The sequence below is a fragment of the Eumetopias jubatus genome, unplaced genomic scaffold (assembly GCF_037043125.1).
Source record: "Eumetopias jubatus isolate StellerSeaLion01/CBP00866 unplaced genomic scaffold, mEumJub1_p1.0 scaffold_15, whole genome shotgun sequence".
Classification (NCBI taxonomy): domain Eukaryota; kingdom Metazoa; phylum Chordata; class Mammalia; order Carnivora; family Otariidae; genus Eumetopias; species Eumetopias jubatus.
This window is the reverse complement of record NW_028274821.1, coordinates 18,317,201-18,332,934: the sequence shown is the minus strand read 5'-3', so window position 1 is coordinate 18,332,934 and position 15,734 is coordinate 18,317,201. Positions and strand designations below refer to the sequence as shown.

The 15,734-nt window shown below is 42.3% G+C and overlaps 1 protein-coding gene across 1 annotated transcript in view; it reads left to right on the top strand.

The window, feature by feature from the left end:
* Window positions 1-5,353, top strand: part of PRUNE2 (prune homolog 2 with BCH domain) — a 197,015-nt gene extending 191,662 nt beyond the window's left edge. Inside the window, exons 18-20 of the mRNA XM_088018802.1 lie at window positions 208-243; window positions 782-820; window positions 5,302-5,353. Of these exons, the coding sequence (XP_087874928.1) occupies window positions 208-243; window positions 782-820; window positions 5,302-5,353 (127 nt within the window). The remainder of the gene's footprint in view (window positions 1-207; window positions 244-781; window positions 821-5,301) is intronic.
* The last annotated feature ends 10,381 nt before the right edge of the window (window positions 5,354-15,734 follow it).

Below are 15,734 nucleotides of genomic sequence, written 5' to 3'. Positions count from 1 at the left end.
GTATATCATTACGAATTCTAAACCATTGATTATATCAAATGAAAATAAGTTTTCTCCCAAAAGGCAATTTGATTATTCTTGGGAGGAGGTGAGGGGGTGGGTAGGCCTTTGATCTCATGTTTTGACTGTTCTTTAAACCACATACCTGTCATTTTCTCCATCATGTTTGCTCGTTTTCCTCATTGCATTCATTTTTTATCTTGTAAGGTACGATGAAGAGAGATCTTATAAGAGAAGTGTGAGGTAAAATCTCCCGAGCTACAGTTCATGCTGGACCCTCTGTGTGTGTGCGCCAGTGTCTTACTCGTGGGTGACCTCAACATGCTACCAGAGCGAGAGGTCATTCTATCAGCCCCTTGTAGTCCACCATTCCGGGTCTTTGTCTTGTGTGTAAAGCTGTTGAGGTCAGCCTAATCTGCAACCAAAACCCACTAAACCAGATACACCCTTGACTTGGCCCAGGCTGCAAGCTATCTCTAACTGTACCCAACAGACTGATGTGGATGTTTTCGGCTTTATTCAGCCAGCATGTTTCTGATCTCCTTGCAACTTGTATATCCACCTTTATGAAGGAATTTGCAAAGTAAACATACAGAAACACCAAATGGGACGAAATGGCACCATGTCTAATCAAAGGAGCATGTCTCGATGCTCCAAAGGATGGTTTCTAAAAGCACATATGGTCCACTTATGTTTGGCTCCGCTTTGCTGGGTGACTCTCTCACGCTGTGCTTGCTTCTTTTTTGTTTCTTTTCTACACCGATAATTTTTGCTCATGCAGACTGGATGAAGAACTGAGGGAAGCATCAGAAGCAGCTAAGTAAGACTTGGTTTTCATTCAGCAGCTGGTGTGATGTTGGCTTGCACTTCAGGAATGAATTGGGAAGACCTGCATGCCTGGTGTTTTATTCTTGCATCCTAATAATAATGCTGCACTTGAAATGTTCCCTTTGTCCCACGATACATGCAATTTCTGGTATCCATACTACAGTCTATTTATACAACCTGTGATCTTGGTTACCTTAAGGAACGCATTTGTTACTGTGGTTTCATTTTTTTTTTTTTTTTTTAACGTACATGCAGTTTTTGGCACCACAGCCCAGGAATACATCACAGCATTGCCACACAGCATAACATCCTCATGATTGTTAGATATTTTGAGGCAATGAGAGCTCACTAATTCATACTAATGGAGAGAAATGATGACATGTCGAAATTTGGAATATTTTTGTAGAACCCGTTTTGTGACCTTCCAAGATATTTTTACGCATGTTATTTAGTGACTTGGAAATATTGCTTAAAAAATAATGCCCCTGAGCTATTTGGATGAATAGAAAAAGAATCATTACTCACTATTATTAAAGTATAATTTTCAAAAAAGCAAAATCTTAACTTTAATGCAACTATGAAATGAATACATGCCAATGATTTTATTCAACTAATTATTTAATGAAGGAACCGGTGAAGTGTTAAAACCAGTTCAAAGAACGTTTGCGAAGCTAGATCTCATTGGGTGATTTATCAAGGAATGTTAGGATAAGATTATTGGTTTAGATACAAAATGAATCAGTGTCCCATAGGGCAATAAACTCTAACCTAGGATTATCTTTTCCACTGGACAGAAATTATTTGCATCTCTCTTTGACAAAAATGTACAAGTAACCTCGGCCCCCAAAGAGCTGTAAAATAGCCCATCAGCAGAAAGTCAACTCAGCATTGCTTTGAAAGAAAATCCAGTAATTTCCTTTTCTTGTTTCCAAGTCCAAAAACTAATTTTTCTGACACTATGCATCAAATGTAGACAAGTACTATTTGGAGTGTTTACTATATTAAAGTTTCTTCTCCATTTTAAATGTGCTTACACTGTTAATTTCTATAACTAGTTCCCATTTTAGTAGATACTGCAAAAACAGAAACCTGTCCAAACAGCTACAAATTCTGAATAAATAAGGTTTTATTTTCTATGTAAGTGTAAATGCCCATTCCTCCTGAGAACAATCCACTGAGATATTTTTTTTCCTACAGCACATTTTTATTGCAGGTAATCTGTAGAATTATTTGCCTATAGAATGGATCTTTTGGGTTAAAATTCGAGGAAAAGGGCCGCCTGGCTGGCTCAGTTGGAAGTTCATCTCGGGGTTATGAGTTCAAGCCCCACAGTGGGCACAGAGCTCACTTAAAAAAAAAAGAGAGAGATACTGAAATTAATTAATTAATTGAAGGAAAGATATTTGCCTTAGAAACATTGACATAAGTATAGTTTCGTGTTATAATATTCCTTTTGGTTTTCTTTCAAGATAACTGACACCCGTTTACACTAACAATACTCAGAAAAGTACTTGAATTTCTACTCTAACAGAATCTTCTTAGCCTCTGACCCAACTGTTACAAACCAGAAGTTGGGAAAAAAAGGAAGACATTAGGAACCAAGGAACCAGATGTTGGCGTAATGCGCCCTGTTAGCATTTATGTGCACTCAGTTTGCATGGTGTCATGAGATTCCCCAGAGACAGAAAGAGCAATCAGTTTCTCTTTCAGATTTTTCTTTGGGGTGATAACATATTTATAAAATTAAAGAGGTGTTTTCAAGACAAAAGACTGAGGGGAGGGAAATCAGTAATTTTCCATTCAAACCCCTTGTAAAGTCATACTGCCATGTTCTTTCATTAGTACCATACAATCTCACCTCCTTCAGTAGAATTTTCCCTCCCTCCATATTTCTGCCCTTCCTGCTTAGCTACCTAGTGAAGCAGTTATCACTCTGGGTTTCTTGTGTAGCTTTCTCTTCTCTCCTCTCCGATCTTTCCCTCTCTTCTCTTCCCCACCCCTACACACTCCCTCCCCAGGTATCCACATGGTCTCAGGTGGTCCAGAGATGACTTGATCTCCTTCCTGACAGAAGCACCAAGTATGCCTAGTACATAATAGATGCTCCGTAAATTTCTGCTGCATAAATTGACGAATGTGCATAAAATTACGTTCATCATCGTGGAGCAGGGGTTCTCAGACTTCGCTGTGCAGCAGAATCCCTGGGGCACTTGCTCCAACACAGTGTCCCGGGACTCAGCTCAGAGCTTCTGAGTCAGCAAGTCTGAGAATCTGTAATTTTAACCCATTCCAGTGATGCCGATGCTGCCCATCTGAGGACCACGCTCCGAGAATCCCCACCTTAATGTAAATGCCTGAACAAAAATAACTAGATTTGTCTTAGGAGTCGATGCGCTTGCTTTGGGTTCAGTGGATAAGCTACCTGTCTGAATTCCCCTCCAACTGATCCTCCTTCTTTTGATGGTGACATTACATGTGTGAGGACTTGAAATATATTTGCACATTTCAAAATGTAAGGGTCAAGAACTTTACTTTGTTGACCCCACAGATGACTTCGGTGCCCCTAAATCCTGCCATTTCAGCATACTAACTACATCTCCTTAACTACCTTTTGGCCTCTGAAGTGGCTCCCAATCCTTGGGCAGACGGTACATGATGATTTGGGGTTCAGAAAACATGGTCACCATCAGCAGACATATGGTTAGGTTCTAGAAGCCAGATAACCCAGGTTCTTTCTATTAACAGACATACCCTGTCCTTCCACATGACCTCTATTTAAAAGCTTCAGGCTGATTCTAACCAAAGGCAAATATCTATCTTGTCAGGGAACAAAACCCATCTTTCTGTTGTTTTGCTTTACTTTCAAACATTCACCTTTTCCTCATGTACTCACACACCACCTCTTAATTGGTTTTCAGAAGGTGGTTTCTTCAGCCTGCCTTGTTTTCCTTAAAACTTGATAATCTATACAGGAAGGAAAATTCGTGGGAAGGACTAGTTGGGTATAGAGGGCCATGCTTATTTTGAAAATGGTAAAGAATCCATCAGCTGCCTTTGGAGTGACAGTATTAAATGGATTGCAAATTGCTGTTCTCATTTTAAGGATTACACAAAGTTAAAAAAAAAAACAGAAAAGCTAAATTAAGAAGAATACCTCTTCTTGATTCCATTCCAGCTTTTCTAGGCTTTTTTAGCATACTCTTGACACTTGCCTGCCTGTCCTTGTTCACTCAAGTTGCCAAATATCCACCATAAAAATACCTGACCACCAGTGAGAAGGGTAGAGGGGCGGAGGGGGTGGAGGGAAGCCTGCCCAGGGAGATCGCCTTCCACCATCTCAACAAAATGCCTAATGTGAATAACCGAACCTCTTGTGTTCAAACAGATGTATTAGCTAATGAAATAATTCACATTATAAAAGAAACTCTCTCATTTAAAAAGATCATAGAGGGGCTCCTGGGGGGGATCAGTCAGTTGAGCATCTGACTCTTGGTTTTGGCTCAGGTCATGATCTCATCCTGAGATCAAGCCCCAAGTCTGGCTCCGTGCTCAGCACGGAGTCGGTGAGGTTCTTTCCCCCTCCGCCCCCCACCCCCCGCCGTTCCTTCCCCTGTTCGCGTGCTCTTGCTTTCTCTCTCTCTCAAATAAATAAATAAAATCTTTTTTAAAAACAAAAACAAAATTAAAAGATAAAATCTCTTTAAGTAGTTTGTTTGCCAATAATAAAATATGACCAGAGGGGAGAAAGTAAAAGTTGAAATGTACTATTAATCAGAAATTAATATAAAACATATGTGAAAATTGCTTACAGAGGAATCCCACCAGTATGGATTATCAGAAGTAGCTAATATTACACCAAAAGCATAAACACGTTCATACATTGTAACAAAACTCATTTCATTATTTCATATAGTCACATTTTTCTTTCTGGACACATTCAGTTTAGGTTAATCTTAGGATTCACTCTTATTACCCAAACACAGCTCAGCCGGATAGTAGTGAGTGTCCTATTATTTTTCTGTAACAAAGCTGACACTGGCATTTTTTCTTTTAGTGTCTAGGAAAATCCTCATTCTTGTGCAAAGTGAAAGTTAACTGTGTTCCTGTGCAAATAAAATTAGGCTGCTTGAGAGGGACTGTCCTTCGTGTATAAAGTATGTTATTTGGGTTCCAAATAAAAATTTGCAGTATCATGATTTCTGAATAAGGTAGATTGAAAAGTCAGGAAAAAGTAACAAGACCAGAAGAGACCACTAGAGCTGTTTGGAATTTCAGTCTTCCTTTTATGCTTTCAAATCATGGGCAGTTACTACGTTTCAAAACTGATGGTAAGAGACTCAGGTGTAACTTTGTTCCATATTAGCAATGAAACAACATCAAACAGTTTAAAATGCCCTGTCTGTTGTGCTTACAAAGTGGTAACAGTGGAGAAAATGTTTACTTGCTTCCTATTTTGTTTTTCCTTGCACTCAGAACTAGCTGCCTTTACAATGATCCAGAAATGTCTTCCATGGAGAAGGAGTAAGAATTCACCATCCATAACACCTGTGTGGTTACTTGTAGCATTGTATGGCTGGGCTCTGAAAGAAAATACAAATACATCAAGGATTGGGTAAACTCTGTTCAGATGTTCGGCTCTCAGGTTCTCTATTTCTCAAATCAGAACCCTAAAAGAGAAATGTGCCGGCTTCACACCGTCTCTTTGATGATCACTACTACAGCCCTTAAGGACAGCTTAAATCTACTTGGCATTCAATTTTCCGATCCAAAATCGGGCAGAAAATGAATAGTAGAGCCAGATGTAAGAGCATTTGGGCAGGAGGAATGCAACTCTGCTTTCTGAATTACATCATTTTAGTGAAAGTTGGCACTTCCATTTGAGCCTCATATTTGGCAGATGGGGGAGAAGAGGTCCTTGTTTTGAAAATTCCAAGAGGCAGCGGAGTCTGGATGGAACTTGCGGAATGAGCTAGTCCAGCTGGCCTCATCCTGTGAGAAATGGAAATCTAACACGTAGTTGAGTGGTCGCCACGTGCCCGGGTTCTTTGTGAAAAGCCTCAGGCACATTATCTGATTTTTATCCTTAGGACAAGCCTACGAGGTACATTTTACAGGTATGGAAAGAGTGGCGTAGAGAGATTAACTGACCAGTCCCACATTTTACAGTTGTAAAAATGTCCCAGAGCTGGGATTTGAGTCTACAGTCCCGGGGCCAGTGGTTTTGAAATCAGAGAGAGGTGGTCGTAATTCTGGAATGGGTGTGCAGCCTCTGATCTAACTTTGGTTAGACTCGAGGAGGACAACATTCGTTGCCTACGGGAACAGAGTTGTCAGTTTCAGGGACTAAAGTGTGGTCACCAACATGCTTTCCGAGGGAAACTGACCATCCAGCTGACGGCTCCCAACCTGATTTGAGTTGTGGAGAATTCAACGCGGTCCTTTCCGGGAATCCAGGAGGGGCAAAGATGGGATTTAAATGTGGCAGCTAGTGTCGTGTTTTGTTCTCTTTGGACCCCCTTTCCCTCGAGGTCCCAAGCAAGAATGGAAAATCATAGTGCAGCAGCTCTGCGGGGACCGCGATGACCTTACAGTTTAAGGAAGTTTATGGGCAAAAACCCCGGAGAGAAGGTCCCCACGAAAGAGTAAAGAACAAAGGCTGTACGGGGACCTCTGGAAATCACACAGCTATTTTTCTGAAGGTTTCACCTGTCCCACGAACAATTGCTTCAAGCAAATTGCCACACAGAAGTTCTGCAAGGCCAAAACAGAGTCCCTTAGGCCACCTTCGTTCTGCAGATTTCCCCTCCCTCGGCAAAGCAGCGCCCCCTCGAGCAGAGTCCTAGGCCCGCAGTTCACGAGCTGCGAGGCGGGGTGGTCGCTCGCTGGCCCCGGCTGCAACATCTGCGGGCTTACCCACTCCTTTGTCTGTCTTGTCTGTTTGGCTCCTTGTTTGTACGTAGGGCTCATTGGGTTGGGGGGGGAGGGGGCAGAGCACTGCTTTTTGTCTGGGTTCGTTGCAGGGCTGGGCACGGGGGAGGGAGGGATGCTGCAAAGCTTAATGTTACTTCCCGCTTCTTAGAACATACTCTTCACCTCGCTTCCGTTTTCTTCAGCCTTGTCTTTCCCAAGCTCCTATCAGGCACCTGATCCCAGCGCAAAGGATGAGATCCAGGCTGAGGGGCAAGAGTGGCCAAGAAATTCTTATGCTGACTTCTAGCCCTGGATTTCTGGCTTTCGTTAGTATAAGACTAAGGGGCTTCATTTACCTTTGTCTGGCTCCTGCGTGGAAGCATTTTACACCTTCTGTAGCGAGTACAGAATGGATAACCTGCAAGGGCTGTTTCAAGGAGTTCAATCAAGCCAAGATTCAAATGAAGTGTGCCCCTCTCCTTTTCCTTAGAGAAAGAAGGGAAGTTCTGCCTATCCCCCATATTCCTCCAGAAAACACAAGAGTTTGTATTTATCTTGAAACAATATTGTCAGATACGTTGTAAGGAACCTCGTTTAACACACGTGAGAAGCCAAAATGGCCTGTAGTTTCTATGTCTCCCTGGAAAGTTGCTTCTAGAAATCTCAGCCCACCTGCCCAAAGGGGAGGGATATTCCTTTTGTATTGTAATTGACTCAAGGTAAACTTTTCCCCCAAAGCATTCTATTTTAAGAGGTATCTCCAGGTGCTTGTCTCCTTCCCTTTCAAGTTTGGGTTTTATTTGTTCGTTCATGTCCTAAGACTTGTGTATGCTTTTAAAATATTTTCACGTAAATAAAAAGCGTATCCAATCCAGGGGATGTGGTACCATTGGGAGAAACTTAAATTAGTAGCATTGCTGGTAGCTTCGTTGGCCCCACAGGACAACTGTTGTCTCAAAAATTAATCTTCAGTGTGGTTTCCTGTATTTACTTAAAAATCGTCCACTTTTGACTATCTCTGGCTTCTTCCATAAACTGTGTAAATAGGTTTTCGTGTTTCAGCTTTTTGTTTACCAAAAGTTGAAGGGGTACATTTCTAAAAACCCTGGAAGGTTTACCAGAAAGTCAGTGTGGAGGCACCTGGCTGGCTCAGTTAGTGAAGCATGGGACGCTTGATCTCAGGGTCGTGAGTTCGAGCCACACGTTAGATGTAGAGATTACTTAAAATCTTAAAAAAAAAAAAAAAGTGAAAAATGAGGTGTTTCAGAATAGGCATCCTGGTTACAGTGTTCTGTTTGTTTTCAGATTTTTATCTGGGCCCCTTTCAAAAAGACCCTGAGGTACTACTTATTCTACTACAATTCAGGCTCCTCCTCCTACTTACAACTGAAAACACTTGAGACTTCATCCCTAGCAAGCCCTGAGAGAGGTGGGAGTAGTCTATTTTACAGATACAGACATAGACATTTAGGCAAGGTAGGTAACTCGGCCAAGGCCCCGAGCTAATAAGTGGTAGAACTGAAGGCATTTCAAAGGAAAGATATTTTTTACTCCTGTAAACTAGATGGGCAGGCAGCGTGGGCCCCCAGTGGCTTTATTTGGCAAAGATGCACGAAGGAACCCCTCCACTGCTACAGATCCCACCAGCAAAGCACAGGAACCTGTGCGGCGTGTGGACGGAAGGGCCAGAAAGGCAGGTCTCAGTGAAATCCACAGATACTTCCCAAATTGCCTCTTTCAAATGGTGTTTTTCTTTGTTCGTAGCTGACGTTCTTTTGAGCATCCTGGCTGGAGCTCTCTTCTCTGGTAGGTGCCAGGAAGTTCTGATTAGGTTCAGTAAGTGGCGGTAGATGGTGGCCCAAGGAGATCTTTGAATTATTTTCTAGATACTTGGGAACCCACGAGACTTTCTTAAAAACAACCTTTTCTTAGGTTGTAAGAATCCATCTCAATCAGGTAGGCTAACCCATTTCAAACAAATTCTTTGGCTCCAGAAAGTGTTATGGTTTGGTTTTATTTTGGGTTTTTTGTTTTTGTTTTTGCGGGTTTTGTTTTTGTTTTGCTGTTGTTTCATTGTTGACCACTTTCTTGCTATGTAGCACTTATCAGATGTTACTTATTTCAGGCAGATCGTGGATTTGCCCCCCCAAGAGAAGGCCATTTACTAGAAATAGGTAGATCCCGTCCCAAAATGCAATAATGTTCCTTAGTCCACTTCAGAAATGAGCCCTCACACAAGTCTGTTGCCTCCCTAGATCATTTCAAGAGGCGTAAAATGCTTCCAGAAACAGCTTTGTAAAAAATAAACAGATTCCACATTTTAGGGAAAGCCTTGGCAACGAGGGGAGGGTTGTGACTTACCAGGTTTTTCTAGCATAAGAGATTGCATGATTTATTTTCAGTAAGTCCTTTGAGGGGGGCAGAAAAAGCAAACACCTGCCACTCTGAATCATCACTAAATGTTTCGTATTCAGTTGCTCACATTTCTCATTGTTTTCTTCCTTTTTTTCCCTAAGTATTGACCTGAAGCTAAAAGGAAAGCCCTAGTTGGCCATGGCTGGAAGAAGATACTCTCCTGCTTCGTGATTCTGCTGAAGCCTACCTACCTGGAAGAGACAGGGCTGATATTCCTTTTTTCCACTTTGCACTACCTGGTGCCATTCTAAATTTCTAAGGGGAATAACAGTAAGGGAATTTGTTTACTCTTCACATATTTTATGAAATTGTGTGTATTTTCCTATTTTGCCAGTTACGTGCCTCAAAGATTTCAGTTGAACCTTAGCAAGACAATAGGACCTTCCACTTCGATATTCTGTTAGCCCTTGGTGCAGTGGTATCTCCTCTCTTAGACTGGTGTTGACCAATCAGATACCTTCCGTCCACTCTTAGTCACGAGTGGATCCGTTTCCAGAGATTGGCTGGATTTCTCCTTGGTGATCATTTTAGGCTTAAAACACCTGGGGCTCAACGTTCCCCAGGCAAGTTGTGTCCCCCATGGAACTCTGCCTTTAAAACCCTCTGCTCGCTTAGCACAGCTGTAAACCGGACTCAGGTGTGAAGCCACCATCCGCTGAGTGTGCCCCCTTGGTTCTTGTCCCCGTGAATCGTCTCTAACGTCTCAAGGGGACCCAGGTTTTCTGATTCACCTCAGTTTTATTCTAGTTATCAAATCGGGCGTCGTGTTTTCTGTGAATTGGTTTTTTTAGAAATCATTATTTCTCCGATGAATGTTGAGAACCTCCATGCTGAGAAACTTAAGGGTCGATGTCGGCGTTTTTTGGTAGCTCTCTGCGCTTCACGCCGTCAACTTCATTCAAAATGTTACGTTGTAAGTGCCAAGGACTCGGGTGTAAGGTGGCCCGCTCAGAAATTCATTATTTGGGAACCTTCATTTATCTCAGTCTGCTTTCAATCACTTGGATCTGATCAGAGCTCTAACATGAAATAGGAGATCATTCGCAAAATTCCTCTGTGTAGTCTTCACATGCCCTTTAAAATGCCAACATGCTTTCAAATCCGCGGGCCTCAAGCAGAGGGCTTGGCAAAGCCGTGGCCAAATTTAGCGCACCACCTATTTTCACACAGCCTCCTCATTAAGCATGGCTTTCACATTGGGGTCAAAAAACCTCTTTTTAATATTTCACGACACGTGAAAATTACGCAAATTTCAGTATCCGTAAATAAAGTTTTGTGGCGACAGGGCCGTACAAATTGGGTCGCAAACTCGCTGGGGTCACTTCTACAGCAGCTGCTGAACTGAACGGTGCCTGCAAAGCCTAAACGATTTACTCTCTTTATAGAAAGAGTTCTCTGGGCCCTTCCTGCCCCAGTGCACCCATTCCCCCCCTTCTCCCCTTTAGGATTTGGCTATGAGTTTCTGTAACAGAATGTATAAGGAAGCCTGCAAACTCATTTATTCTTTAAAAAGAGTATGTTGGCCTCTGTACTCGGTAAAATAAATGACCTGCTGAAAAAGGCAGGGAGTCCTCCCCACAAAAGCATGGCTCGGGGTTCGTTTACATTACCCCAAGTGAAGCCTGCTTGGAAGGCTTTTGGCTGTTTAGGGGGGCTGCCGAGGTCCTGGACTTACTCGGAGGGCCGTTCTTACTCTCCGGTATCACCTGTTACTAATGAGCTAGCAACAGTAAAAATGTAGTGGAGGCCAGGGTTCCACCATGGGCTTGGGGTGGTGGCTACATCCAGGAGAGCTTTGGGGGCACTTGAGCCCTGGGTATCAGGAGCTTTCAAACACCTTGAGGTAGACCTCTTTGTACAGGTGACTGGATGTGGCTGACCTCATTCACTTCATGTCTGCCTCGCACCCACCTTCCAGACGTGTGCTCATACACACAGGTCAGTGCTCTTTCCTCCATGAGCCATACTTCACCGAGTTCCCCTCTGTGTCCCTTTCAACAGAGCATCTTGCTGAACTGTGTTCTTTTGGGTCTCCTCCCTCCTAACATCTGTCTTATCCAATAGAAGAACCCCAGAACATGTGCGCTCTCTCCGCCCAGCTCCACCTTTGGAAGCCCAAATTGTGCCTCTCCCAGAGCTCAGTGTTGACATAAGACCAGTGACCTAATATTTGGTAGGTTCACCCATTGAGCACCGTTGCTCTGGCGCAGTTACTGACAGTGCTCCCTTTTGCTCAGCTCTGTCCCATTTTGGAAAATGAATTAAGTGGGCCCCCTAACTACAGAAAGGAATGAAGAAATCGGGGCTGTGTTCAGTTGGGGCAAGCCTGAGGACACAGAGCTACTGATGGAGGAGTCTTGTTATATTCAACCGGACACAGCAACAGTCTCACCATTCACATGTTCCTTGAGCTTGTCTAGCCTGTTCATGGAAAACTACTCAGGTGGTATTCTGTTGGAAGCTTCATCTTCCCTCATGGAAATTATGAGCCTCTCTCCCAGTCACTGATTTTGTTCGTGCTGTTCTATGGGCTGCATCACTGTTCCGATAGGCATCTGCTATTTTATTATCTTAAAAAGACACATTAATTTAACTGCACGTGCTAGAGAAAAGCCACTCTGTAAATTCCGTCCAAGTAAATAGAATTCTAGAAGAATCCTGAAAAAATAATCCCTAAGCAGATAGGTAGACAGATGTAAACATTCACATCAGTAGCTATCTAGCTCTTGCATTCTGAGCATTCTTGCTTTGGTTCTGACTTCTGGGAATGGTTCTACACTTTTCTTGTAGGTTTGTAGTTCAGGGAATCAAGGGGTCGTGGGGCAAATGTCTTGTTTTCCCAAGGTGGCAACCATTCTTTGCTTAGCTCCTTGATTAAGAAAGAACATAAATCTACACAGAAGATACTATCAAGGAGTGAAAAAGTTTGTGTGAGGGCAATAGCTGGGTGTGGGAGAAAATCCTGAAGTTCCTTATTGAAGCCATACAATGTTTTGTGGGGTTACCTTCTGAGATACACTCCAACTTGTGTGAGGAAGTCGCTACTCTAAGCTTCTGTGTTATTAAGATGTCATTTTAAGTATTTGGTTACGGCACTATGTTTGCAGCTCATCTAATCACAATGCCTCGGTAGTTTGCTCCCTTAGAAACATTTAGATGTGCACAGACTAATCTTTTATATATTTGAAAGTTTTTCTACCATGTATTGGATTGCTCAGAATAAAGTATCTATTAGACTCTGTTTTGGTAAATAAATAATTTCTCCATAAATAGCGTGGATTAATAATGTAAAGATATGTAACACCACCATATAAAATATATATATATATATATATATATATAGCCTCTCTGTATAATTCAGAAATAAAAATTGATTCCACAAGTCACGGGCTGTCTTTTCTCTGTGTCAGTAAGAGTCTCTAGCTTCACTTCTGCCGAAGACTTACGTGGATGTCGGTCTAGCTTGGCACTTGGTACTTGAGGACAGAACTACCTGTGGCTTTTGTGGTTACTTGATTTTTGTCAACTTCTCCTTTCTCTGTCCTTTGCCTTTTGGTGGCGTGTATTTATTTTAAAATCAAAATACAGTAACTGGCATTTTATTTTTAGTTTTGGGTTTCCCCCACATACATACTTATACAGCCTTCAGGCAGAATCAGACTTGGGAATTAACCCCTGTGCCTTAAAAAAAAAAAAAAGAAAAATCTACTAAACAGATCTGTACCTCTGCCTCTCCAGAAGCGGTCGGAGTAATCAAAGGAGCAGCTGCTCTACAGAAAGTGAGACATGGCATGTTCTCACAATCTAGGAACGAGTCCTGGTGGATATTGTCCCCTACCCAGTGAAGGTGGAAGGACGAGAGAAAACAGAGAAGGGATTATGGTCAAATGAAGGGCATGATGCTTCCAGGTGAACTGTTCTGTTCATCTCCCCCTTTCCCTGACTATGGTAGTGGGAACTGGAGGCAGGCTAGGAGTCCAACACTAGGGAAGAGGATGAGTAGAAATGTGGTGAATATACTCTGTGGCATACTCTACAGCTGTTAGAAAGCAACAAACTACACGTCCATCGAGCCACACTTACAGGGTAGGGTGGAAAAAGAAAGAAAAACTCAGTACAACTCAAAAATCTCAATAGGGAGATTCATGTAACTTCTAAACCTATACATGCAGACACCAATGCTACCTATTATACAAGACTCATCCCTATGTAGGGATTTAGCACACTCATTGGAGTACCAGGTGGCGCTAGGAGTAGGGATCCAGGATGAAGTTGGGAGCCTCATTAAAAAACAAAATCAAAAAGACTATGTTATGGGTTGAAGTTAAAAGCAAATAAAATAAAATGTTAAGCTTTCAGCCCCAGATCATAGAAAAGCTGTGGCGAGGCATGTCAAGTCTCCCAAGGGGCTGTTTCTTCCACAGCCTCTCTTGCAGTTGCACCGTCTCCCTGTGTGGGCAGTGACAGTGTGCTTGCCCAGAGCCACCCCAGCTTTCATCACCCTGGACAGTCACGGAGAGTTTGACTGAGCTGGGACCTTTGGGTTGTACATACCACTCCTCACCCTGCTGTGGGCTTTACAGAGCAAAGAGACTGCTTTGTGAGGCCAATTTTCCTCCAGAGTTTCACTCGCATTCATCCGAAATAAATCTCTTGGGCCAGGCAAAATTATTTCTTTTTGATATATGACCATTTTAATGATAACTTAGATGGCAGACACTAATCACTGCCAAGTACTCTCTCTAGCCTTACCCCTTGTAAGCAAACTGCACCCTTGATGCTTGATCATGACCCCCTTGTGAAAGGCTTCCTCCTTAGATTGGTGAACTAAATTCCCATTTTTGCCTGTATTCGTTATCTATTGCTACAAAACAAATTCTAGTCGATTCTCTTTATTTGAGGTAGTTATGTCCTATAAAGTCACTGAGGACGCTGGATTAGCAAATGCTGACCCACTGCTCCTCAGTTACAGGGTTGGGTTCCTGTGAGCCACTGATCATATTGTTTCCATGAACTGATCAACACATAACCTTAGTCAATGTGTGTTTCTCTATAAATACACTTTAATATATATTGTTGCTTCATTAACATTGAATTTGCAGTCAACAGCCTGAATATAACTCATGCCTGAATGAAGCTCATCTGGTACATGAATTTTCTCCATACGGAGAAATTCCTGTGTTTAGGAACACTAGCATTTCTGCTCTATGCTTGGGGACCATTTTAAACAGTGAAATCACCAACAAAAATCACAAAAATGCACAAAACACAGCACTAAATTGAGCATGAAAAAGACACTCGTTTACTGTATGAGACCGAAACAAGAAGCAGAACCTCTCCTTGTTTGACCTCAGCTTGGAAAGTGCACATCAGGCAACTCAAAGTTTTCACTATTTTGGACATGTCCACAAATGACCATGAAAGCACCATGAGTATCGATTTTGAGATTACACATAAGTCTGAGTGAATAGATGATTTTGCAGTGTGGAATCCTTGAATAACGAACATCCACTGTATGCCAAAATTCAGCGACCTAAAACAGCCCGCGTTATTATTTCAGTTTCTGCGGGTTAGAAATCCAGACACGTCTTAGCTGGTCCTCCATGCCTAAGTCCCAACTGCTGCAATCACAGTGTGGGCCCAAGGCTCGGGCAAGGTTCAACTGGGACAGAATCTGCTTCCATCTTAGTTCACCTGGTTGTTGGCAGGGTTCAGTGTCTCTAAGGTTGTTGGACTAAGGCGTTTATCCTTTGATGGCTGTTAACTGGAAGCTGCCCTTAGTTCTTTGACTGTTGGTCCTCTCCAATATGACAGCTTGCTTCATTGAAACCAACAAGGATCTACCAGCAAGATGGAAGTTACCATTGTTTATAACTTAATCGCCAAAGTGATGTTGTATCACTTTTGCTGTATTCTATTGGTTAGAAGCAAATTACTAGATCCAGCCCACATTCAAGGGGAGAGCATTACACAAGGGTATGAATAGTAAAAGGTGGGATCATTGGATACCATCTTAGAAGTTGCCCTATCATATCCCTCAAGCCTTCTGCAAATGCCTCTTTGACCTCCTCTGTCTCTTCTCATCTACAAGTAATTATATTTCTTGATGTTTCTCTTCCTTTTTTTCTGCCATGTTCCCATAACTTCAAGTAACACATCTCTTCAGATTATTCAAATCCTGGTTTCAACCCCAACCTCCAAACTCCTACAATCATTTTCTCACTTGGTCTCTGTGCCCACTGCAATCCCTGAGGGAAAAAAAAAAATTTAATAATCTCCCTTCTCTGACCTGATGAGACCATTTCTCTACCATCCCATTGCCATTAGAATCACATATACTGGGATTTAAATCCTGGTTCTGGCTTAGCAGCTGTATTACTTTGGGCTACTTAACTTCTTTGAGCTCTAGTTTGCTCATTTTTAAAAAATGTGGATAAAACTCTCATCCTACATGGTTATGTAAGAGTTAAATGGGATTTAAATGCCCAGGGAAGCCATTCAATAAATATTAGTTCTCTTCCCCACCCTCTTTTTTCTTCATCTTTCCACATACCCCTCCTTTTCTCTGTTAATGTGCCAAC